The 25,365-nt window shown below is 37.1% G+C and overlaps 2 protein-coding genes across 5 annotated transcripts; one reads left to right on the top strand and one right to left on the bottom strand.

The window, feature by feature from the left end:
- The first annotated feature begins 7,589 nt into the window (after positions 1-7,589).
- On the top strand, positions 7,590-25,013 carry LOC131301786 (histone-lysine N-methyltransferase ASHH3). 4 transcript variants are annotated; one of them, XR_009191430.1, is made up of 16 exons: positions 7,590-7,986; positions 8,080-8,133; positions 8,219-8,272; positions 9,027-9,153; positions 10,034-10,145; positions 17,534-17,633; positions 18,949-19,027; positions 19,132-19,303; positions 19,378-19,458; positions 19,642-19,819; positions 22,571-22,598; positions 22,712-22,799; positions 23,893-23,941; positions 24,027-24,110; positions 24,578-24,640; positions 24,738-25,013. XR_009191430.1 is itself a non-coding variant. In XM_058328219.1 (14 exons), exons 3-14 carry the CDS (start codon positions 8,255-8,257, stop codon positions 24,096-24,098), a joined length of 1,104 nt encoding a protein of 367 aa, XP_058184202.1. In that variant the 5' UTR covers positions 7,590-7,986; positions 8,080-8,133; positions 8,219-8,254; the 3' UTR covers positions 24,099-24,537. The 4 variants fall into 4 exon arrangements, 1 of the variants encoding a protein (XP_058184202.1); XR_009191429.1 differs by having other exon boundaries at positions 24,578-24,646; XM_058328219.1 differs by lacking the exons at positions 24,578-24,640; positions 24,738-25,013 and having other exon boundaries at positions 24,027-24,537.
- Positions 10,156-17,611, bottom strand: LOC131301785 (uncharacterized). Its single transcript, XM_058328218.1, has 2 exons — positions 12,590-17,611; positions 10,156-12,465 (listed from the first exon to the last, which is right to left on the bottom strand). The coding sequence occupies exons 1-2, from the start codon at positions 13,449-13,451 to the stop codon at positions 11,630-11,632; spliced, it is 1,698 nt and encodes a 565-aa protein (XP_058184201.1). The 5' UTR covers positions 13,452-17,611; the 3' UTR covers positions 10,156-11,629.
- Positions 25,014-25,365: the final 352 nt, after the last annotated feature.

Below are 25,365 nucleotides of genomic sequence, written 5' to 3'. Positions count from 1 at the left end.
TATTCTCTCTCTCTCTCTCTCTCTCTCTCTGAGTGTATGTATGTATATATACAATAAGAACAATTAGATCCCGTATTTGTGTAAAAATTTTGGTAATTAGATCCCGTATTTGTGTAGAAATTTTGGTAATTAGATCCTGAAATTGGTTGCCAAAAACCATGAATGTTGAGATATGTACACCGTTGTTTTCGAAAACGATAATAACGCGATATTTGTGTAGCGATTTCAGTAATTAGATCCCGATATTGGTAAGAACTTTTTGTAACAGGAAACCGAAAGATGTAAGAAGTTTCGGTAACCAAAAACCAATTTTTTTTTACCACTTTCAGTAATTGACAAATTTCCATCAACTTAATTCCTTAAAAAAAATGCAGAACTACTATAAATTAAATCAGCAAAATTACCTATGGATGAAGAAATTGAGCATGACACTAAGAAACAACTCCGTCCTATATATCCGCATTTGGCTTTGTAGAATCCTGAAATGCTAAAGTAATTTGGAGAAACCAAACAATTAATCAATCAAGATACCAATCTAAATAACACTACTTTCCATTTGGAACCGGAAAATTTTTTCGACTTCTAACACAGTATGAAATGTAGGCAGCAGCATCGTACCAAGTTTCCTTGTACTTTTAGTTTTACATATCAAGAAAACAAACACTTTGAGAAAGTGTCGAACACTTATCAATCTCATCAACAAAACCACTCATCACAAACGTGCAACTGATGGTTTTTCCTTCCTAAACACTTCCTATCCCAAGGCAAGCAGGCTATAATTTATCTTCCTAAATGTAAAATATACTGCTAAGTTAAAGATCAGCACATAGTTACATGTCCAACACAACTTGAAGCTATTGTAGGATGATAAAGCCTTGGTAGTTTGCACATAGAGGCACAGAAGTAGGCCAAAGAATCTATATTATAACTTCTTTTAAATGTATGAAGATGTTTTCTACTTTTTACTTTCCACAAATGCCTCTAGCACTTACAATTAATACCTATCATCTTCCCAAATGACACAATACACCCCAAATGACGTATCTTTTCTGAACGCTCCACCGGTTGTCAACTACAAACACCCCTCTTTCTAACTCTCCCTCCATCTACTTCTCCCACCTTCATTCCAATTCCGTCTTCCTCTGAGTCTGCCTACCCCCTCTGACATTCAATCCGTTTGTGGACTGTTACTCAGACCCTATCCTCGCGACCTCCAACGAAGTCGAGTACGGTGCCCGTTATAGCCATCTTGATGACCTCTTTGGACTGCCAAGTTTTCTGCTTCCAATAATATTTGCACAGTAAGTTTAATTTTTCCCACCCTCTATTTCCCCATCTTCATCGACTGTAAACATTTACATCAACTATGGATATCTCTACTTTCAACATCAAATTGGTATCCCATAAAAAAAAACTGAATTGTTGATGTTATGCACACCAATTGTTCGATGGAATTACTCAACATTCCTGGGTGTTGTAATAAGGCTTTCTTTTCCTTGTAGACAGTTTTAGTTACTTGTGGTCTTTGGGTTTTGGGTTAGTGTCGAGCAAGTCGGACTCCGTTGCCCCAAATTCATAACAAGTACCATATATTTGTATCTTCTCTTTTACATCATTTGGGGTGAGATTGGATAAGGGGCTGATGTCCTCACAACAAGGTGTTTACATATTTTGTACACAAAGTTTGATAAGCAGACTCAATTCTTTGTCCCATGGAAACAGGCATCAGTTTATGCAATTTCGTATCATTTATTTTTTTGGTCCCTTAAAACTTTTGGTGCATATTTTGTAGTCTTTTAATGCTTCATATATGAATTTGCGACTTTTTGGTTTCTTGATTGAGGTTTGAGCAAAGAAAACTGAAGGTGAATATGAAATTAGGAAGTCAGGCTTCATTGAACTGTTGGTGTTTTTTTTATTTCAATTGGTGTGTGTTTTTCCCTGAAAAAATATTGCTATAGTTTTTTTCCCCCTTGAAGCCAAGGAGGATGGGGCGTGGGGTTTCGAGATTCGGGTCTAATTGCTCAGATTGCGGGGAACATTTGAAAGTTTATGAACAATTGTGTTTTTAAAGGAAAGAAAGTCAATCCTCTAGAAACACTTGCCTTCATCAGGTTCAACAGTTTGGAGTTTACATCTATTCAAGAGATATCCCAAGTCCATATGGATAGCCCAACAAACCAGGCGGTCTCACGTCACTGGAGGGCTCCGAACTCTGGTAATTTCAAGATAAATTGTGGGGCAGTTGTTCCTCTCAACAAAAAAGAGGGCAGAATTACAGGGGTCTTAAGGAATTGTAGGGGCTTGGTGCTCAATGGCTTTGCTAGAACTGTTAAAGTTTGTTCCAGCCTTCGTGGAGAACCTTGCAACCAGGGATGCTTGTCTTGTGGCAGTAAACCTGGGGCTTAAAGGCGTGGAGGTGGAGTCGGACAACAAGCAGGCCATACTTTTGAGTGTTTCCGAACTGGTTCCTTCTTGGGATTCAAGAGCTGTGGTTCTAGACAGTCGCCAACTCGCGACAGATGGTAGTTTTTGTTTCAGTTTGATCAGCAGGGCTGCCAACAAAGTTCCTCATGTAGTTGTTGCTTCAGCTTTATGTAATTTGCTTCCATGTAATTGGATTAGTAATCTCCTCTCAATCTTGTATCAGTTTCAGAGATGAATATTAATTAAAAGGCTATGATACGTTTTTTGCGGATAAAAAAAAACAAAATGAGTTAATTAGTTAAAAGGCTATGAAACTGTTGTGGTTTCTTGCTCCTTCCTTTTCGACTTCTTTGTTCATTCACATGATTGCGCACGGTCCATACTCTTAATAGTAGAAATGTTTTCTCAATTAACCTACTGTGTGCATATTTTGGAATGTAAGTCTAACATGAGTTAATTATCTTTCACTCACACATTGAGAAAGAGAGAGAGAGAGAGGGACCCAGTTCAACTGACAAAGACTCATTTTATCTCATCTCCTATATCTGTTTCATTTCCATTCAAAAGATACAAGAAAACGGACATAATAACAATGAACAATAACAAGAAAATACCACATGCAATGCACGTGCACTTGCACTGGTATAATAAAAAAGCAGTGCTATTAGATAACAAAGGAGGAGAGGGAGGAGGGCAGTGCCTTAGGAATTGTCATCTCTTCTTTTGTAGGACAAAATTTTATGAGATTCTCCACTTGGTCAATGTCCAGGGCTAAAGAATCCAAAGCAAGAATAGCATTCTTATAACACCCCGACTTTTTAGAACAAAAAAAAATAAGGAAAAAGTAAGGGGGTAATCATTTAACGGGCCGCTTACCGTTAGGATCTAGAAAGTAAATTGTTTGTGACTTAAGGTATAAAACAATTAGAGTATTTTCTGCATATGTGTCAATTTTTAAAACGTTATTGTCCCAACCCTATTAACGACATTGTGGCCAAGGGAAATGACATAAGTTCCCGTGAGGCAGAGAACCGAAAAAAAATAATCCGAAAAGAGGCGACATCTCATTATAGGGAGAATCGGATCAAATCCTATTAGAATATCCCTAGATTTTGTGGGATATACTTAGATTTTATTAGATTATATATAGATTATTCTGGATATTACAAGATATGATAAGATTATAGTTGGATTTTATTAGATTACTCTAGATTTGAATAGATATTACAAGATGTTACATGAATTTTTGTGAAGTTTATATTTTTAAATTATGGTTATTTAACAATAAAGTTCTTTTGTAGCAAACATACCGTGGAATTATGATGTTTTGACAGTTTTTGGAAAAAAGAAGAAGGTATTATCGATACATATGAACGATGTCCTTGAATTTAGGGGACATTAAAGATACAAGTTAGAATGGTGTTATAAGGACGGAACGGAAAAAGGGGCACAACCAGGTGTCCAACTGAATTGATCAATTCATCATGTTATGTTGGGGGTCGCTCCCTCGTTACTAACTGTAATCGTTGGATGGTATATCATATTATTTTTACAGCATGTTATGTTATATATGAACTTGTTTATGATATTGGTTAGAGTTTAAGCCATAAAAAAACTGAAGTTATGGTTTTGGTTACAGTTTAAGTCATGAAAAACTAAAGTTATGGTTTTGGTTACGGTTCAAGCCATGAAAAACTGAATTTATGATTTCTGTTTTTCTTTGATAAAAAGAATTCCATGGTAGCTCATGTAACTCTGGTAATTCATAATTTCACACAAGCAGTGGCTTATGTTATTGAAATCTCTTCTTTTCAGGTAATCAAAATTAGAAGGATGGGCCAAATATAAGTACTATTAAGCTTAAATCATGGATATGTACCGGATAAGGGAGGATGTAGCCATGTTTCTGTTGGCAATGAATTAATCCAGTAGTTTTTATTATTATTAAAAATAGCTTCCGTAAATGTTAAGTTTATTTCTATTTGTAAAAAAAAAAAAATAGAGGCCTTTGGTGAGATAAACTCACTAGCCGGTCACGATTTTCAAATCCGCTTGATTTGGGTCATGACAATTCTGTAAAGAGAACATCTTTAAGTTGTAGCACACCGAAGTTTGATTGCACAAGTGGGAGCAGGGTGGAGTAGCGAGGGGCACATAAAAGAGTCTTAGGGTTGGGAGTGCTTGTAGAAGCGTTCATATTATATACAGTTATAGTTTAAAATAAGAATGTTTCTCTTTTAGGTCTACTTCCACGAACATATTGAGTGAGATGAGGTTGGGCTAGTAGCTTTGAGGATTAGAGCATGTGGCTACAAACCACAGTGTCATGGGTTCAAATCCCTCCTCACCCACAACCTTGAAGAAAAAAAATTATTATAAATGCTAAGTTATATGTTTGAATAAATACTGAAGGTTGATGTCAACATCCTTTTCTTTGAACATTTTAGAAGATTGATGTCTACAAAAAAAATTGTTCTTTTTGTGCAATTATAAACCAGTGATATGCTCTTACTTTGTAGCTTTTCTTTTGTCTCTTTGAGATTTATTTGCTAGAGGGCCACTGGACTTTTGTGGCTGTCGTGCGTTGAAGTATCACCCTAAAGAAAGTATCAAAAATTCAAAAGCCCATTAAAATAAGTTTTCTAATTCTCTAGATCTGTTTCGGTAAGTGAATATCGAAAATATACATAGAATTCGGTATATAACTGTTGCAAATAAGTATCACTTTCAGTAAGAACATGTCGAAAATATGTATAAAATTCGGTAACCAACTGCCGAACACTATATACGAAAATCATACATACATTTCGATAAATAACTGTTGAAAATAAAATTATATTTCAGTAACTATATGTCGAAAATATGTTCAAACTTCGGTAAACAACTGCCGAACTATACTATATACGAAAATCATACATACATTTCGGTAAATAGCTATTGAAAACAAGATTATATTTTGGTAACTACATGTCGAAAACGCATACACATATCGGTAATTAACTGCCGAACTTCAGTATAACAAAAACAAGATACATATATTTCGGTAATTTGATGCTGAAAATGTATCTCAATTTCGGTAACTAACTGTCGAGTATGATAGTATTTTACAGTGGTTAGCTACCAAAATTACTTACTTTTATTCGAACCCTAAACACCGAAAAACTGGGTTAAAATTTTGTAAATCAGATGGACAACAACAACAAAGTAGAGGCCATCACAGTATTTTACCTCTTCCACAAACAAACGGGAAACTTACCTCCTCACGCGGCTTCCAAGATACAATGTCCATCACAGTATCTTTCTTCTCCTCTGCCATCATATAGTTGCCAATAGAATTTGATTCAATTTCAATTTCAAAATCCAAACATACAAGTGGGTCAAAAATTGTATCAATGGAAGGACTTGAACCTTCCATTGATACAATATTTGGCTCTTGCTCCTCACCCGTTGGAAAATTTGAGAGAGAGAGGAGAAAAGAGAAGATGAAGATGAACAAGATAGAGAGCTTAAGATAGAGAGGAGAAGAAGAGATGAAGAACACGCCTGGTGGCTTTTTTGAAACTTGAATACTGATTGTTAGGGAAATGGGGAAGAAGATAATTTAGGGTTTTGGTCATAAGGGCATGTAGGTCATTTTATGTATATGTATAAGGTCCAGTAGGTCATTTTGCATTGGGGGTTATGTTGTAATTTGTTGAAATTTTTTAACGGGTTTTTAACGGGCTAAGAGAGAAAATAGGGGGGCGGCTATTTGCAGCCCCGTATTTTCTCCCTTAACCCGTTAAAAATTTTCAATTATATTCGACAGTTAGTTACCGAAATTGAGATACATTTTCAGCATACAATTACAGAAATATAATATTTTTTTCAACAGCTATTTACAGAAAATGTATGTTCGGCAGTTGTTTATCGAATGTTGAACATATTTTCGACATGTAGTTACCGAAATATAATCTTGTTTTCAACAGCTAATTACCAAAATGTTATGTATGATTTTCAACAACTATTTACCGAAATGTAGTAGGCTAAGGGAGAAAATATGAAACTGTGAATAGTCGCCCCCGAAAAATAGAGGGTTGCGAATAGTCACCCCCTTCTGCATAGATTTTCTTTGAGGTTTCTAAAATTACATTGTACTCCCTTATTTTTAATACTACTATGCAAATTCTCCCTTCTGTTAATTTATGTTTGGATGGTGTTAAATTTGACAAAAAATGACTACAATGCCCTCATTTTATCATTATCTTCCTATAATTTCTAATTATATGAATTCCCATTACACCTTCTTCTCCGTTTTTTTCTCTCCCCAAAATCAATATAAAAAAAAACTTGTTCATTAGTTAACTAGTAATTCTTGAATTTTTTTTTTCATGAAATAAGACTCGAACACTATCCTTTTATTATTCACAAATTAGCAGTGGTACATAGTCATTTTTATCTCTTAAAAGGTATAGATTAATATTCAAAGTACGTAATTTGATTTTTGAAACTCAATTACAATACGTTTTGTTTCTTTTTCATTCCCGCATTTTCATAAAAGTTCATGATGTGAAGGAAAAAATTAGAGAATGAAAAAAAATAAAAAATAAGTCAATGAAAATAAATACTACTAGTAGTTTGTAAAATAAATACCAAGGAATAAAATAATCAAAAAAAAAATGACGTGAGGACTTAAAAGTCTCTTGTAACTAAAAAAAAAAAAGAAGAACCAATAATTCAATTAATGAAAACTAGTAGTTAATACTAGCCAACTAAGGAAATTGAAATTGGAAATGACAAAAACAATAGTGAAACAAGTTAACATATTTTGAAGACATTTATGTCATGAATTATTTTAACTTCTGTCCAAAGGATGTAGGATAATAGGTAAAAAATGAATTGATATTCAAGAAATGTGTATTGATATTTATGAAAGTGTATTAACATCCGTGAGATATATATTGTTATTTGAACTTGCTTGGAATTATAGGCATATTATCATTCGCCTAGTAGGCGGAGGTTAGCTAGACCGTTATGTCACTTAGGAACTAAAATTTAACACAGTTAATGAGTAAATTAACGGAAGGGAGAATATGTAGAATAGTTCAAAAATGAGAGTGGGAAGTGTAGTTTAAGAAGCCTCAGTGGAGGTATATGCAGTTGTCGGAAACCTCATGGAACCAGTGAAATTTACCCAATTTTGAAAGAGTGTTCTGTTCTCAGTTCCCACATTCTAGGGTTTTTTTCCTAACCCATCATCCGAGACTTGTCCCTTCTCCATCAGTTCCCCCATCGCGTTCCATCACCGGCGACGGTAACCCGACCATAAACCGGCGGCCCTCGCTCCGATCAGCCCTATTTTTCTGTACCTCTCGGTATCTCGCCCCGTCGTTCTCCCTCTCGATCACAAAATGTCTCTGTCTCTCTCGATCTCTCTCTTGACTTCGTCTCTCTAACATTTTACCCAGCCATAAACTCCTTTCCTTTCAGAAGCACTCATTCAAGCACTGGGCACTGGGCAATCGAAGCCATCATTCTTACAGAAGCCCCTACTAGAAAATCACATTTCGAGATTTGGAGGTAGTGTTTCATCTTGTTTTGCCGTTTTTTGCTTCATTATTAAATTAATCTGATCCCTCTAGGTTTTTTTTTTTTTTTGATTCTATCTTTCAGTATTTTCGTAACGCGTCCCCGTTCTTCTCTCGTCTTGGGGCATTTCGGCAATTGGTCAGTTATTCCTTGGTTGACGCCTTTCCATTAAAATTCTTTACTTGTAGTAAAGAGAACTCACTTCCTCTCGTTGCTTGTGTAGGCAAGTACTGCTTACTTCGGTGAAGCTTACAATGCAATGCCTTCAATGAAGAAGGTTGTGTCTTTGCTTTTCTATTTTGACATTTTTTCCCTCTTCGATTAGCAACAAAAAGAGATTTATTCTTTATTGTCTTCATGCATCACTTGTTGTAATTCTAATTCTAATTCTATCTGAACCATGTGGCCCATGTTTTGTTTTAAGTAGATGAGATGAGTTTTTGTTCTTTTTCATTGTTTTTTTTTTTTTTGGGGGCGGGTGGATGGGTTGTTAGGGCTGAAGACAGGTTGCAAATGAAAATATACAGTAGTGAAAAAGAGAAACTGTTAATATCTTCATCCCATGGAGGGGTGTCAGCAATTTTCATTCAGGGATGTGTTCAGTATTTACTATGACATGATTTTGCTGTGGTTAAATAACATGATGATGATCATTGTTTCAATGTGAATGTGGAGCTTGAACATTACTGTTTTCAGACACTGAATTCCTCATGCTTCCTTGAAGTCCCTACTTTTCAGTAATCACCATAAATGTGCCTGCCGAAAGGCTTACCCTTTCCAAAGCTTACCTCATTTTTTACTTGAAAAGGTTTCGACTAAGCTTATGTTTGGACTTTTTACCTGAAACCTACTGAATTTGCTCCCGGGACGCATGTTCATTCTCCCTTGCGCGCACGAAAGCACAATCCCTATTGTGCTGATAACTAATATTTTATTTTCTAGAGAAGGAGGTTCGGACTTTGATCATGTGATTCACGTCAACAAATTGTACTGCTCTCTCTCTCTCTTGATGATTTTTGTTCCTTAATCAGAAGGGTGAACACAGCGCAATTGGGAACACTTTCAACAAATTGCTGAAGGAGATTGGAAATCCAATTGAGTTTTCACTTCCGGAGTTATTTAATAATTGGCAGCCTTCCTACACCTCCATAAAGCGCAGTATCCATTTGACCACAGTACATAGTTCTATTAATCATTTAGTTTTATTGTCTCTCTCTCTCTGTTTCCCTTTTTTCCTCTTAGGAGTATTTTGTTCTGTTCTATGTCTGTTTGGCTCTTATGTTTTTTATTCTTCATTATTGGATATGCCTAACTTCATTTTTTTTCATTTCTGACATTCTCCTGACTCTGTTTCTGTGTGCTGAAAGAGCACAGAGCACATCTGTAATTTTCTTACTCCTTTTCTGTATTTTTGTTGCACTACATGCTTAAAAAACACTGTTTCTTGAATCATTTGGTTCTCTCTCTCTCTCTCTCTCTCTCTCTCTCTCTCTCTCTCTCACACACACACACACACAGAGGCGCGTGCACTCATAAAATGACTCAAATTGTGTGAAACTCATTTTGGAGTCCCACTCCACGCAATTGATTGGAGCCTTTCAATTTGTTTAAAGCATGTTTTTAAGAGTTCAAATCAACTCATTTGGATGTTGGTAAGGGCTTGGTTGGTTTATTTGGTTTATTCGTGTCAAATTTTACTTTATCTTGAATGAACCAATCAAGCCCTTACCGATATCCACATGCGTTGATTTTTTACAGGAACTCTTAAAAATATGTTTAAACAAACGGAACGGCTCTGATTATTAGCATGGTGCTCCGATTTTATTAGTGCCATTTTATGTGTTAGCGTAACTGGTCCCATATATATATATATATATGTATGTATATGGCTGAGATGGAGTGTCAAAAATTGTGTTAAAAACTGTATGGGTGGAACCGGCCCGTGTATTTATATATAGATATATATGAATACTTCCTATATTTATTATACATTATATATTTATCTCGTTGTGTTTTTGTCAAGATTAACCACTTTTAGACATCTATCTCACTAAGAAGATTAAGAGGCGTCTGGAGGATGATGGGATATTCTGTTCCTGCAGCTCATCAAATGGAGTTTCTGGTGCATGTGGTAGAGATTGCCATTGTGGGTAAGGCATTTAGTAAATCTCGATTTCCCTACCTAATTTTTACGACATGACTTCTTTGTGATGAATTACTGGAATCTGAATTGTTCTCTCTCTCTCTCACGCACACACACCCAATGTTGTGAACAAGTTTCTCTTATTTTGATTGTCACGCAGAAGATAGGCTGCATGGATATCATTATTGGGTAAATGACAATATATTTAAGTTAATTTTTAATGGTAGCTGATAAGAGTCCATTACATTGTAAAAATAGGATATTGACATTTGATATGGTTGTTTTACTAACCAGACTTTATTAACTTTGAATGTGATAGTAAACGGTTGTAACATATTTCTTTGCTGTTTCTGAGTCTTTGACTTCAAAAAAGATTTTTGTAGCATTTGTTGGTTAGTTTCTTGGACTTGAATCGCTGTGGTGTAGACGGTGTATTAAATGGCGAAAGGTGCAACAGTCCCCTGGGGCTTTAGCGCAAGGCGCGGCGCGCGCTTTATTGACGCGAAGCGCAAAAAAAAATAAAATCCTTCGCAACGAGGCAAATTTTGTTAGAACAAGTTTTCAACACAAACACTTGTAAAACTTTCAAATGTCATAAATCATAACATGTCAATGGTTAAACGAAAGTACCAAACACAAAACATAATATATCATCCATGAAAAGCTAACATAATAATGTTTAGCCTTAGAGACATAACAAAAGGATTAAAGGCAATAAAATCTAGAGTCATGCATAGACATTAATCATCATTCTCAGAACCAAGAACTTCATCCTCAATTTCATCATCATCATCTGATGCCTTCCACATCTTCCTCCTCCTCATCATCCGTCTCCCATTCTCCCTCTTCAATCACCTCATCTATAAGAGATGTCTTTCCTCTTGAAGCCTTAGCCTTTGGAGTTGGTTTTGCCATTTTCGCGATAGGTGTTGAGTCTGTTGACTTTGAAATTCATGCTCTAGTTGTTTTCCTTGGTTCTTCGGCTCCAGAAGCTAAAGCAACATCATCCCAATTCAAATCATCACCCTCAAACACAGCTTCTTCCTCCATCTTCCCAACCAACCATTCATTGCTCTCATCAATATCTTTCAAGGATATAGGATCAATTTGATCACGTTTGAGGTATCGGCGTCTCAATGCTCAATTGTACTTAACAAATACCAAATCATTGAGAAGCTTTTGAGCTAGTCTATTCCTTTTTTTTGTGAATCTGCATTAACAATTAATTATACAAGGGACTTAAATTCATGATCATACATAACTAAAGGAAGTCAATGAATGAACTTGATTATCATATACTCACATGCTCAAAGACACTCCAATTACACTCGCATCTCGAGGAACTACAAGTAAGGCTAAGAACTTTGACGGCAAATTTTTGCAAGTCGAGAGTGTCATGACCAAAAGAGGCCCACCAGTCAGCTGCACACCATAGCATATTGATATTGGAAAACATTCTTAAAGTGCAACTCTTAGGACTTAAATTAGTTACTAGATTAAGGTTAACATGGTGATACCTGGCGCCCTTGTATTTCTTTGCCTTATTGTCATTGGGTTACCGAAGAGTCCTTCAGCTCTTTCATACTTCATCAAGTCGGCACAAACAAGGTCTTGTGTATCATTATTGGGAATCAACTTTGTGATACATTTGTATAGGCCTCCAATGACTTTTGGAACTTTGCAAGCCTCTGGATCTTTGTAAAAACATTCAGGATTTAAGTAAACACCAGCTGCATGCAAAGGCCGATGCAATTGGGATTCCCACCTCTTGTCGATTATCTTAAAGACTTCATCATACATCTCCTTATTTTGATTGAAGGAATTTGCAATAGTTTCTTTAGCCCGATCCATAGCCTCATAAATGTATCCCATTGGAGGCTTGTCTTCTCCATCAACCAATCTAAGTACCTTAACAAGTGGGGATGCAAACTTGAGGGCAAGGAACACATTCCTCCAAAATGAGGCCATCAACATGACTTTTTCTACATGTTTTCCTCCTTGCTCTTTTGCCCATTTGCTATTGGTCCACTTCTCTGAAGTAAACATCTTCCTTAAGTTTCCCTTTTGTTCATAAACCCTTTGCAAAGTCAAAAAAGCGGTTGCAAATTGAGTTTTTGCTGGCTTAACGAGCTCCTTCCTCTGGGTAAATTGCCTCATCATATTCAACAAAGAGGGTCGATTATAAATATAACCATGAATCATTATTGCCCTTTCCCAAGTTGTCTTCAAATTTGGTAACTGAAAAATGTCTTCTAACATCAAGTCCAAGCAATGGGCAGCACACGGAGACCAAAACAAGTGAGGTCGTTTTGCCTCCAACAACCTCCCTGGTTATTGTTATAAATAAGTGGTGTTAGAAGTTAGAACTAGATGTCTAGAATAATAAGTGATTTTTAATTGTTCATAACTTCAAGTAAGTAACACAACCAAATAGCAAATTAAAATTCTCACCTGACGCCACATTTGCCGCGGCACTATCCGTAACAACTTGAACCACATTTGCTTCTCCAATATGCTCCACCCACCCATCAAGCAATTCATATATCATTTCTGCATCCTTTACAATTCCAGACGCATCCTTAGATTTAAGAAACATGGTCCCTCTTGGTGAATTCACCAAAAGATTCATCAATGTTCTATTTTTCCTATCTGTCCACCCATCGCTCATTAGCGTACACCCATATTGTTCCTGGTCTTTTTTGTGCTCCTCCATCAACTTGTTAACATGTTCTACCTCTTTTTTTAGAAGAGGAACTCGCACTTGATGATAAGTTGGTGGGGGCAATCCCGGATCGTATTGCCCAATAGCCTCTATCATTGGCGCAAAACTATCATTGTTCACAACATTTAGAGATATCCCACAATCATATATCCACCTTGCAATAGCCTGATGAACCCGGTCTTTCAATATTTTCGTATATGGTTCATTCTCATCAATTTTTGGCCGTTTGCCCCTGGCTTTTCTATTTTCTACCACCACCTCTGGTTCAGGAGTGTAGTAAGTGTCGAGAGGCCCTATGGTTCTTGGTTTTTTAGGCTTAGAATGAATAGATGCGGAGGTTGTGCTTTTGTGAGTAGATGATTTCTTAGAACGGGGATTGGATTCAATAATATCATCGTCCAGGTCCAGGTCATAATCATCATCATTCATTGCATCATTAAAATCTGGTATAGACTTAATTTGACTCTTTGCTTCATCCCTTTTATGTATAAACTCCCTCATCTCCTCTCTAACCTCAGGTGGGCATCGGCGACATGCCGCCGTATTCCTTTTAGCTCCCAAGGTGTTGCTTGATTCTTGACACACCTCCATTTTTCACTTCGTTACAAAAAATACATTTCAACTTGGTATTATTGTGTGGATCAACCTTTTCGCAATACTTCCAACCAGGGTCCTTTTTACTAGAATTTCCAGATGTCATCTACAATTAACAAGTACAAATAAATTCAACAAAGTGAACAAACTGAACAAAGACTGCCAACAATATTTATTTCCACTTCAATCGCTTCCCTGATGAGTACGAGTAAATGGGTAATTAATTACCTTTATCCTCCTAGCCTCGGCAGCAAAACCCAAGGCAGCAGATAGAAGCCCTAGAAACCCTATTACTGAGCAAATAATCACTTTTGCCTTCCTTTCCGTGACGTCCGTCGGTGGTGGAAGAAGAATCAGTGACTGGAAAAAAAAAAAAAGGTGGATATGTCCGTGACTGGAAAAAAAAAAAAAAAAAAGGTGGGTGGGTAGGTCCGTGCCTGGAAAAAAAAACAGGTGGGTCGTCGGTCCGTCGGTGGTGGAAGAAGAAGAAAAAGAAGAATAGAGACGGTAGAAGAAGAAGAAAGGAGGAAGAAGAAGAAGAAAGGAGGAAGAAGAAGAGATGGTGAGAGGAGGAGGACTGGAGGAGGAGGAGGAGGAGGAGGAAGAAGAAGAAGAAGTTACTTGGAGGCTGGACAGAGTCAACTGACGACGATCAGAGGGAGAAGAAGAACTGAAGAAGCGTCCTGGTCTCAATCGGCTGAAGAAGAGGCTGCTCGATGGCCTTGATTTGAAGAATAGGGTTGAGAACGACTTTAAAGGTATAAATTATTCAGTGCATCGCATCTTTGTGAGATCGTTTTTTAGTTCAAAACAAAAAGCGCGCGCCTTAGTGCCTCGCGCTATAGTGTGCGCTTCAGCGCCTTTCGTGTGCCTTTGGGTCCTGCGCTATAGCCCACATTCTCGAAGCGCGCTCCTTGCGCTGCGCTGCGCTTCGCGCTATAGCGCGCGCTTTTTAAATCACTGGGTGTAGATACAGCTTCTTAGTGCGACAAATAGATCTAGCAAGAATCTGCTCACTGAAGCCTAGCATATATTATGGGTACATCTTGATAAGTTACCAATTGTCCCCAAAACTTAAGTTGTTTCGAAATAGGCCTAACAATATATATCAAGCTATCGATTACCCTCCCTCACGTGCAATCCCGTCTTGCACATGAATATGCAGACATCCTGACAAAGAGCGAAACAGAATGCAAAGGGGAGAATAATAATGCATAATGGGGGACGAATGCTAATGGAGAGAACCGGATCCATGACCTCTGAGAAACCAGCATTGATATTTTGTTTGGTTACCAATTGTCTCAAAAGCTTAAGCTGTTAAAAATGGGCCCAATATTGTATAGGCCCAATATTGTATATCAAGCTGTCTAACACATCTATGCTCAAGATTTGATTTTTCTGGCATTTTAGGTTTTTAGGTTTCGACCTTGAGTCTTGGTCCTTTAAGTAATTAGGTTACCTGTTTGGTCGGAATAATTTGAGTTATCTAGGGCTGCTAAACGAACCAAGCTACTTGAGTCTGAGCTTGTGTTCGTTCGTTAAAAGTTGTTCAAGATTAGTTTGTTACATAAACAAACAAACCAAGCTTGAGCATTTTTATAAAGCTCGTTAAGATTTCAAGCCAAGCTTGAACAAGCTACTATTCGGCTCGTTCGGCTTATTATGTATAAAAAATTCAAGCTACTTGAGATTGGCTCATGTTTGGCTTGATTAAAGCTCGTTTGAAATCGGCTCATCTCAAAAACAAGTTAAGCTCAAACATATTTTTGAACCTCATTAAGTTATCAAAGCAAACTTGATCAACTACTTGCTTGGCTCGTTTGGATAGTTTATCACCCCTAGAGTTACCTATGGAAGGCAATCTAAGTGTTGGAGTTAGAAGAGTGGGAAAAATTGGAGGGTGGAAAAGGGCATGAATTTTAAGGTGAGTGAGATTGACGTTGGTTTAATCATATTTTTTTCAATGTTCCTCTTCCTTTACTAATTATGCCTATTTGGAGATCCGTTGAGCTTGGCTAACTGGATTCAAAATTTATGAGTGATTTTGCTACATGGTACTGATGAGGGAAGAAGACCGCTTTGTTAGTTGGGATACCATTTCAAAATTGTAGCTTTAAATGAGGCATTGTTAGCCAACTGGTTTTGAATTCCTTGCGTAGTGAATCATTTTGTAGCATTTTGTTTCCAAGAGCAAGTGAGCAACTATGGGTTCCATAACTTCCATTCTAATGGTTAATTTCTATCTAGCACAGATACATATACAGACATGGCGGGGCACAAGCACACGGCAGGGGTCACGACAATCATTTCTTAAATTTTTTTTAGCAAGCAAACCTACATTGTAATGACTAAATATTTAGGTTTGGACTCCTATCAAATGCATTATGGACTGGTGGTATAGGCCTATATACATACACCTGTTTTACTCTACACTTAGCCAATACTAACCAAACCGAACCGAGGCTTGTGTCCCAATCAATTAGGTCGGCTACATAAATCCTGTTTTTTTATTGAGCTCTGTCTAGAGCTACGTCTTCACTTAGGCCCAAGTCCTTCCGTATCATAGTATCCAAAGTCAGTTTAGGTCTTCTCCTAGCCCGACTATCCACTACTAATCTACTATCATGTCACTCATCTTGACTATTGCGTCTGCAGGTCTACGGTAAATATGTCCAAATCACCTTAATCTATTTTCTCTCCACTTATCCTGTATAGGTACAACTCCTACCGTCTCATGAATAGTTTCGTTTCTAATTCTATCACTCCTAGTCTTACCACACATCACCTCAACATTCTCATTTCAGCTACACTCATCTTACTCACTTGTTGCTTCTTGATAGGGCAATATTCCGTCCCGTATGCATAAGCTGGTCGGGTAGTAGTTCCGTAAAATTTCCCTTCCAATATGTTAGGCATCCTTCGATCACACAATACGCCAAAAGCGGTTCTCCGCTTGAGCCACCCAACATGGATCCTAGGGGTTACATCGTCCGTAATCTCACCATCCTTGCTAAAAATTGAGCCTAAATACCTAAAATGCTCACTTTTTGTTATCTCCTGATCCTGAATCCTCACTTCTATTGTCGCTAATCTTATAGTTTTACTCCTACTTATCCTAAATCCTTTGAAATCCAGTGCTTCTCTCCAAATTTCTAATTTATCATTAATCCCCCTTGCCACACTTAGCCAATACTTTATAAGTTAAATTTTTTTGCCCCTGAAAAGCTTTAAAAATTTTAAAATCACCTTGCTGTGCCCTCCTTTGTGTCCCTTACCATTAAAGAAATTAATATTCAATGGACATACGTGTCCCCAGAGTGTCCAACATTGATAGGGGGATCTCTAGGAGTGTCGGTGCTTTGTAGGTTAATCATGATGTAGTTTATTTGTACCTCCATGGAAATGCCTGCCTCAAGGTCTTGCTCATTTCCAAAAAATCAATGATTCCATTTTGGAGATGGCTGGACTATTTGGTCATGGGAGGATGTTTGGATGGGGGATTAGTCTTTTGATTCCATGCTTATATTCCATTGCTTGATCTCATGAGGCGCCTATGTCTTAGAATTATTTCATTTAGAGACCTTATGACTACGATGCTAATAACTAGCTTTGTTTGTTAAGTATCCTTAACTCTGTTTCTTTGAGGCGTGGATTGTTCATAGTAGCCCGTGGGCTATTCATCCAGTGGTGTTTTCCTCTTGGAAGTCTTTCTTTCACAAGAAAATTAATGATCCAATTTATATGTTTTCCTTGTGTACTCAATTTTCATCTTTGACCAAGCTATTGTTGCCGACCCAGAAGAAATGTGGGCAAATGTTGGCATGTTGAGATAATGTTATGAGGTTTACTCCCATATGGTTTGTAGTTGGATTTCGGGATCCAACTTATACACCAGATCCAAAAGGCTATATATATGACATCATTTGTTTCTTAACAGTTATTTCCAGCTCTTGTACAATGGTAAAAGATTAACGATAGTATTTATCTTATCGTCGTAATCTATGCCCTTCACATTACTGCTGTGCTTTACGGCAAACAAAATATGTGATCCCACTTTTCAATTGTTGTGTTTTCTCCAGCATGCTGCTATCAACCTGCTCATCGGGCTGTAAATGTGGGAGTTCATGTCTCAATAAACCATTCCATTGCAGGCTTCCGAAAAAGATGAAATTAGTGAAGGTATTATGTATGCTCTATTATTGTAGTACTAGGCTACTAGCTGATGTGTGTGGATGCCTCTCAATAGCCATTCCGGTGCGGCTTTAGATAAAAGATGAGATTAGTGAAGTTATAATCTTTGCTCAAGTACATGATGTGGATGTAACATAGATGATTAGGCATGTCAGACAACATAATAGAGATGTAAAATTGTGAGCCCATCTGAACGTCCTTGTTTCTACAAGCACTCCTGTAATATTTCTATTATTGTCCCACCTTTTGATCTAGGAAGCACAAACTTCTGTTTTATAGAGCTTCCCATTACCTTGGACAATTCTTCGCCATTAGGAAGCAGTTTACCATCTTACCATATAACATTATTTCTGCATAATCCTTCTCCTTAATCGTAAACTACTTCTAGGCTAAGAAGAACGGATATGGACACGGACAACGGATACAAGCATGACACGAACACGTGGACACATTATTTCTTCAAAAATTAGGACACTGGATATGTTGGGACTCGTCGAGTATAATATGTAGTTACACTGTGGATGTATCTTAATAATTCCTGTTAAAGGTATGAATATTGTCTCTGCCGAGTTAAGATTAATACTTGGAAGATACAAATCAAAGGTCCCTACATGAGTCTACATGGTCTGTACATCTACGGAAATTTTCGTTCTGCACTGAGTTTGAAAATTGCATTTTAACCTCTTAATATGTGCTTAGTATTTTCCAAGAGTGTCCACAATGTGTCTGAGTAAAAGAACTATCATAAAAAACTGGACATGTATTTAGGCATGTCCCGGCACGTGTCTGGAGGGTGTCAGTATTTTGTCAATGACAACATGTGTCAGACACGGATTCGTGAGGCTGATAAATGTGTTCGTGCTTCCTAGCTTCTAGGTGATGGATTCAGGAGACTGCCGCTGCCACTTTCAAACTTATCTTGGCAATCTGTATTGTACTTGTATTTCTCGTCATACTCCACTGGATTTTTCTTTGTTTCCCTTTTTGAGAAGTATCGCGAAGTCCATTTTCTAGTTTTGCAAATTCAATCGGTTTTCACACTTAGTTTCTTACAAGAAATTGTATTAGCGCTCGATTGAGAAGATTATCAACAAACTCAAGTTTTGGTGAAATGTTCGGCTCTCTCTGTAATGCTCAAGTTGTTTTCCCAGACGGGTCTACCTATAATTATTGCTGTCCATTTTCATTGATGCACTTCAGTGTAGAATAATGTTATAAATGTTATCAGGCATATATGTTTTTTTTATGGTTCTTTACGGGTATAAATATCTGGTTAAATGTGATGTTGAGGTGTTGATTGTAGACCGAGAAATGTGGATCAGGGATTGTGGCGGACGAAGATATTAAGCAAGGAGAGTTTGTCATTGAATATGTGGGAGAAGGTCATAATCTTTTGTGCTTTGTCGGTATTGCTTGTACTTTTCATTATAATAATGCTCTTCACTTGATAGACTCTTTCATGAAGAACTGTGTTTCACCAATGCAGTTATTGACGACAAAACATGCGAGGAAAGGCTTTGGAAAATGAAACACCGTGGGGAAACAAATTTTTACTTATGTGAAATAAATCGGGACATGGTGATTGATGCCACATACAAAGGAAACAAATCAAGATATATAAATCATAGTTGCTGTCCAAACACTGAGATGCAGAAATGGTCTCTACCGTTCCTTGTTGCTGATTCATATTGTAATAGTTGTTATCGTGGCCTTATACCAACTTATCTGTCAGGATAATTGAAGGTGAAACAAGGATTGGCATTTTTGCTACCCGGGACATAAAAAAGGGCGAGCATCTAACCTATGATTATCAGTATGAGCTTCTTTCTCTTCATGCATGCATCAGATGATGTGTACATGCTTCTCTTCTTTTTTCTTTTTTCTGGTAAGCTCGTGCGTTTTCCAGTTTTGTGCACATGTTAGGACATGTTGCCTATCACTGGTATATTTCTTTTATGTCCTGTATCTGCTGATGCCAATTTAATAAATTTGGCAGGTTTGTCCAATTTGGTGCAGATCAAGATTGCCACTGTGGTGCTTTAGGTTGCAGGCAAAAGCTGGGGGTTAAGCCTAGCAAGCCTAAGGTGCTTTCCTCAGATGCTGCATTGAAAATTGTTGCATGTCAAGTGGCTGCATTGTCTCCCAAAGTGAAAGCAATTCTATCCAGAAAAGATGTATGTATTGCTGCCTTTTGATTAATGATGTATGTATTGCTGCCTTTTGAATAATATTGATGAGTATGACTCATGGCATTTGATGACTTCTTTCAGTTTGTATTTCTTATCTAATTTACCGATGCTAGTGATTTATAGAAGTAGATTCCAAGGGTTTCCATCTATTCTGTTGTGCGGTTTGATTTTATGGAATTAGAAACGTTCCGTAGATAGGGCAACTGGAAATGATGGTTCTTGACTACTGTCATTGAGGGACATGTTATTCAACTTTTTTTTTTGACGTAGACCATATTATGAGAGAGTACATTTTTGTTTTTATTCTGTAAACTCATCATTCTTGCTCATGTTCCTTGAAAGTGGGAAGCTAAAGTAGTACAGACTTGGACACACAACACAGACCATGACCGGAGAGGAGAGGCCAAAAATGGACTTTAGAGAACATTCGGGACATGGCACACTCGAGACATTTTGAAAGTTTTTATTTTCATAGCTCCAATATCTGTGTTACATATAGGATTGATCCAAAATTAGTGGAAAAGTATGCAACATAACAGCGAATATAAATAACAAGTCGTTGCACTTAATTATCGACATGATTCACTCTCCTATTGGAAAGGATGCAGAACAATATCCAAACATCGTAATACATGAGGTTTATTCATCTTATAAATCATTCACGGTTATTCATCCTATAGGTGTGTTGTTGTAATTTCAAAGTGTATATGTTGTGCTTCAAAAAAGCACAAGTGAAAAGTTTCATTCCATCTGATATTGGCCATTTAGGTTTTGATTAAGACACGTTAAAGAAGTGTTCAACGCACTTGCTTTTTCAGAGTGTTTGGGATGACTACCTCCTCCAATGAAGTATTTTTTCTTCTTAGTTTCGCACTATGTTACCTGGAACAAAGATTGTTCTGATACAAGGAACGGGGAAGGGAATGTGGTACGGTAAATGCCCTGATTTATGTTACGGTTCTGGTAGGCTTTTATAGGTTCCTATTTGAGATTATGCTTATTTTAAGAGAAAAGCATCCTATACACTAGAGTTTCCCCCCTACAGTATTTAAGTTTCGATAGAATTGGTAAAACTTTGGGATTGCTTACCATTGCTTAACCCACCTTTATGGAACACACGTTATCATATTGCGGAGCACGTGGTCCAAACCTAATTCGCTAGGGTATTAGTGAGATCTATGTTCCAAACCTTGAAAAATAGATATTGCCATGTTGGCCCAGCGGGACATGAATATGATGCAACAATACTGAGTCAGGCATTTGGACGTAGGCTTACACAGTTGCACACAAATCACCGTCTTACAATATATCGAGTTTGAGTTTAATTTTGACCTCAATCGTTGTTTCTTTCAACATTGGCCATTCATTGCAAAATTGTCTTATTTTTCAAACTAAACATGTAATTGCATATGCTTTAAACATTTTGGCCAGTTTAGGAGTGGAAACTCAGGATACTCCCATTTATGAGTGGGATATAGTGGTAAATTGACAGGAGATGAATATGTGTAGAGACTTCTGAACTCATGATTCAGTAGTCTTGGAATATTTCTTAAGGGTCTCATAGTCATAAGGAATGGGGAAGGAAATGGAGTATATTAATTTTGGTAATGTGGGTGAGGCTTTGTTGTGCTTACTTGAACTGCATATACTAGAATTCAAGGCTGACTGGTAACATTCTCATAGTGCTAATACGTGAGATCTTGGCATCCTCGATCCATTATCAAAAGTTTTTGATATAAAATGCAATATAGTATAAAATTAATTGAGTTCTGATAGGTTGACCAAATTATGTGAAGTAAGCTCTGGACTATGCTGAAATTAGCTTTGTGGAGTTGACAAGAAATGAGAAAGTAGTCTGGGAAAAAAGATGGCTGGAGTTTTCTAAATGATTACTTAAAAATCTGCGATATGTTACGATGGTCCATAAGGATGTATCATTCTGATGAAGCTGATGCTCTCCAGCGAGGCATGTAAATCTCTAAGATGGAACGGATTATGCAAAGAAAGAATAAAAGGTTAATCAGATTCTTATAAAAAAATTTCCAATGGAAGACACTTCTATGGACTTTGGAAGCTGAAGAAAAGGTGCTGGGTGAAACATCAAGCATTAGTGAGATCATAACTGTTTCTAGTGTTCTGTGTTGGATGTTCAAGTGATGTAACCAGTTGCCTATTAACTCTTTTTGTCGTGTTGATTTTGTGTAGAGTTGTTTTGAATAGATGAATAGTTGGGGTTGAATGAAGGTGCGCCTTTAGGTAGTTTTTTCTTCCTATAGATTCTAAGGCACTTGAGAATTGGTAAGCACTTGCCTTGGAAGTCTTACTTATCTCTTTCTTTCCCTTTCATATCTTCTATTTGGAGGAAAAGAATACCCATCTGTCTGTTTTGTGGGGTTTTTTTAATCATTGATTCAATTGAAAGAATGTGTTTTTCAGTGACAAGTTCACAAGATTGTTGTTTGTCTCATATGAATGTATCTTTTGGGAGTTCAGAGTTGGTAGTTGGTCTATTAATCTTAACTCAGGCAAACCACAGCTGGAGAACAATGGCTCATTCAGCGCCAAAATTCTTGAGTTGATGCTAAACCATTGAAACATTGTAGTTGGTTAATCTAATTTTTGTCACCTAATAATTCTGAAGCCATTCCAATTTCTTTTTGCTTAATTATCGTTTCTTTGTTTATTACATAATAATTGCTTATTGTGGATTAATTTGTGGAATTATTGCTTTGAAAGGTTGCTGAAGATGGTATTTTGGATATAGGTAAGCAAACTCTAGTTGTGTAATTGTTATGTTTTTTATACTTGCTTATATTTGAGCCTATATTTTAACCAATATTCTCCAGCTTGATGTCGCTCCTTCATTTTCCTGCTTAGGAACTTCGAAATATGATCCTACTCAGAGGAGATACGCTCGCAATTGCATTGGTGAAGTGATTAGATTAGTTCGCCCCACAGACAAGAGGTACTTCAAAATGCATATGCCCTTCTTTTTTGCAAGTTCCCTTTTTATATTGCAAAAGTTTATTGCGCCTGAAGTTGTCTCCTGAAATTGACTGTTTAAGATCAGTCCAAAAGGAAGCTGCATTATTTTTACAGGAGGAGGGCTTTCTGTGTTTCTCAACATGTCCTGCAATCTTTTCTTCCTAGTTGTAGTTTTTGGCTTTCTGTACTTAATCCTTTTCGTCCCTTTTCCTGTTGCTCCTCTATATAGGAAAATTTGGCAATTATACTTTTTCCTGGTCTTTTGATAAACTAAAATATAAGAATGACTGGTTGATTTTGTTCATGGGATGTGATATCTTGCCTGTAAATGCATGTTAATTTTGTTCCTATAAACGTATTGCTTGCTAGGTAATTAAGAATTCCGTAATCTACAGATACATGTTTTTGCATGTTCACACATGTGTAGTTAGTTTCTAACTACAGATACCACCGGGCTACAAGCCCCTGTTTGTTTAATTCATTCTTGTGCAGGAATTCGATGACTCGAGTTAGTAAGCTCCTTATGTGGTATTAATACACTCGGTTTTTGACTTTCTTTGGTTTCCTTTTCTCTTCGAAATTATGGTAAGAAACCACAGAATGCTATTTAAGTTAGAGAAGGAATGTATAACTGGAAAGATACAGAGACTTCTAGAGGAACAAGGAAAATGTTAACCATCTAAATGCAAATGAAAGCATTGTTATCCTCTGCATTTGAACCCTTGCCTTTTCACGTCTGGGGAGAAAGGTTGATGAAATTGTTGCCAAGATACAGAACTAAATGCACGGACAAAGGGAGTCTTAAGGTCACAAGTTCACACCATCCACAACAAGATTCCCACAAATCAAGGTGGGAAGAAAATGAGCCTTATAGGATCAACCTTAGAAGCCGAATGATTGGCCAAAGCCAATAGAATATTCCAGTTGGTTAAATAAGAATAGGTGGCAATCAAAGAAGAAAAAGAAAAAAACTTTGGGACAAGGTAAACCAGTATTTTGCGCCCATTGTATTTTATTGCCCATTTTATTCGTTATTTGGGGGCTCAATTGTTATGTATGTTTCACACTTCCAGGTCCTTTGGAGTCATCAAACGTTTTGAGAAGAATACCAGATTGCACATGGTAAGGGAAAGTTCCTACTTTTTTTTTTTATGAGTCTATGACAGATGATCTGTCTAAATGATTGTGTGATGTACTGTTTTCCTAGGTCATGTTTGAAGATGGAGGTGTCGAATTTCTTGACATGTCAAAAGAAGATTGGGAGTTCTGTACTTCCTGATGTTGTGGTTTGGTAGGTCCAGTCTCATCAGTATGATGTCCTGTGCTAGCCTTGGCTTATTATTGGATGAAATTACATTTTCGTCCAGTGCTCTTTGGAATTATGGTCAAAGTGTCGAGTTTCTTTTATGCAGAGATGAAAGTGATACTGTATCCTGTGCATTATCCTTAGCTTAACCCACTGGACTTTTGTTTAAGTTGATAGCTTGTTCTCATAGGAGTAATGTAGGTCTTTCACCCTTTATGGGCGGGAGAGAGGGAAATGCTTGTATACATTTTAACATGATTAGATTAGAAACTTGAAGTAGACCTTTACAGGATAAACTACTAGTCTAATAAGCAATTTGCATATGCTTGTTCATCACACAGTTTTTAATGTAGCATCGTGAATATTGGCCCGAGAAAAATGTTATTTGGTTATTTGCTGCTTTTTTACTGCACGGTGATTGTTTTCTTTGGTGCAAACATGTTTGGTTGAAGGATATGTTGTGGGATCAAAGTTTGCTGCTGCTGCTGCTGCTGCGGTGTTCCTGTAACTGTAACGTGGTGGTATGTCCATATTTCTCGTGAGCCTTTAAAAATGGCTTTGAGCCACAAAGACAAATAGGTTGGCGTATAACCATGTTATGTTGTGTTGCAGGTATACCACCAAAGTGTGTCAGCGGTTCTTGGCGAAGCCCATGATTGACTGTCTGTTGTGTACTTGATACTGGTCTAGTCATGTTGTACTTTGAGTAGTTTTGATTGATTCATAACTGAACTGTTCCTTTTCCCCATTTCTTTTGTCTTTTTTAAACTTGTGTTTTTTGCTCATTGATTCCTTCATGTAAACATACAAAGTGTAACTTTTCGGAAGGATCTTTATTTTAAGATCTTGACGAGACTGGAAATAATACTATCGTGCAAAACTTTCCAACTTGAGGTGTCTGAATTGATTCAATGTCCAATTTTATTAGAACAAGAAAGTCTTGTGGGTGTTAAGTTATTTTCCCTTCTCCCCATAATCTTTTTTGTGTTTCCTTTGCAAATTTCGGCACAGATGATTATATTTTTGCTGAATTTAATTCCGTCTGGTTTGCTAGTACTGCAAACAATAGACCGATCTTCCTAATTGAAAAAGAAGCAAATTTGTTTGCAAATGATTCTGCTCTGGAAGATAAACAAATGGGAGGGAACCACCGACGCCAGGGTAATCGGCTGTCACGAAAGAAATAGATTGAAAAAAGGTGTCTTAATTCTTTAGCTTCGTCTTATATAAACTTTTTGAA

The sequence above is a fragment of the Rhododendron vialii genome, chromosome 9a, assembly GCF_030253575.1.
Source record: "Rhododendron vialii isolate Sample 1 chromosome 9a, ASM3025357v1".
Classification (NCBI taxonomy): domain Eukaryota; kingdom Viridiplantae; phylum Streptophyta; class Magnoliopsida; order Ericales; family Ericaceae; genus Rhododendron; species Rhododendron vialii.
This window is presented reverse-complemented; position numbering and strand designations above follow the sequence as displayed.

Excerpts from the sequence above, each read along its gene's own strand:
- LOC131301786 (XM_058328219.1), top strand. Across the intron at positions 10,146-17,533 it reads GGTAGAGATTGCCATTGTGG|CATGCTGCTATCAACCTGCT; the intron begins GTAAGGCATTTA and ends TGTTTTCTCCAG. Across the intron at positions 19,028-19,131 it reads CATTGAATATGTGGGAGAAG|TTATTGACGACAAAACATGC; the intron begins GTCATAATCTTT and ends TCACCAATGCAG.
- LOC131301785 (XM_058328218.1), bottom strand. The coding sequence starts at position 13,451 with ATGGAGGTGTGTCAAGAATCAAGCAACACCTTGGGAGCTAAAAGGAAT. Across the intron at positions 12,466-12,589 it reads CGCGGCAAATGTGGCGTCAG|GGAGGTTGTTGGAGGCAAAA; the intron begins GTGAGAATTTTA and ends AACAATAACCAG.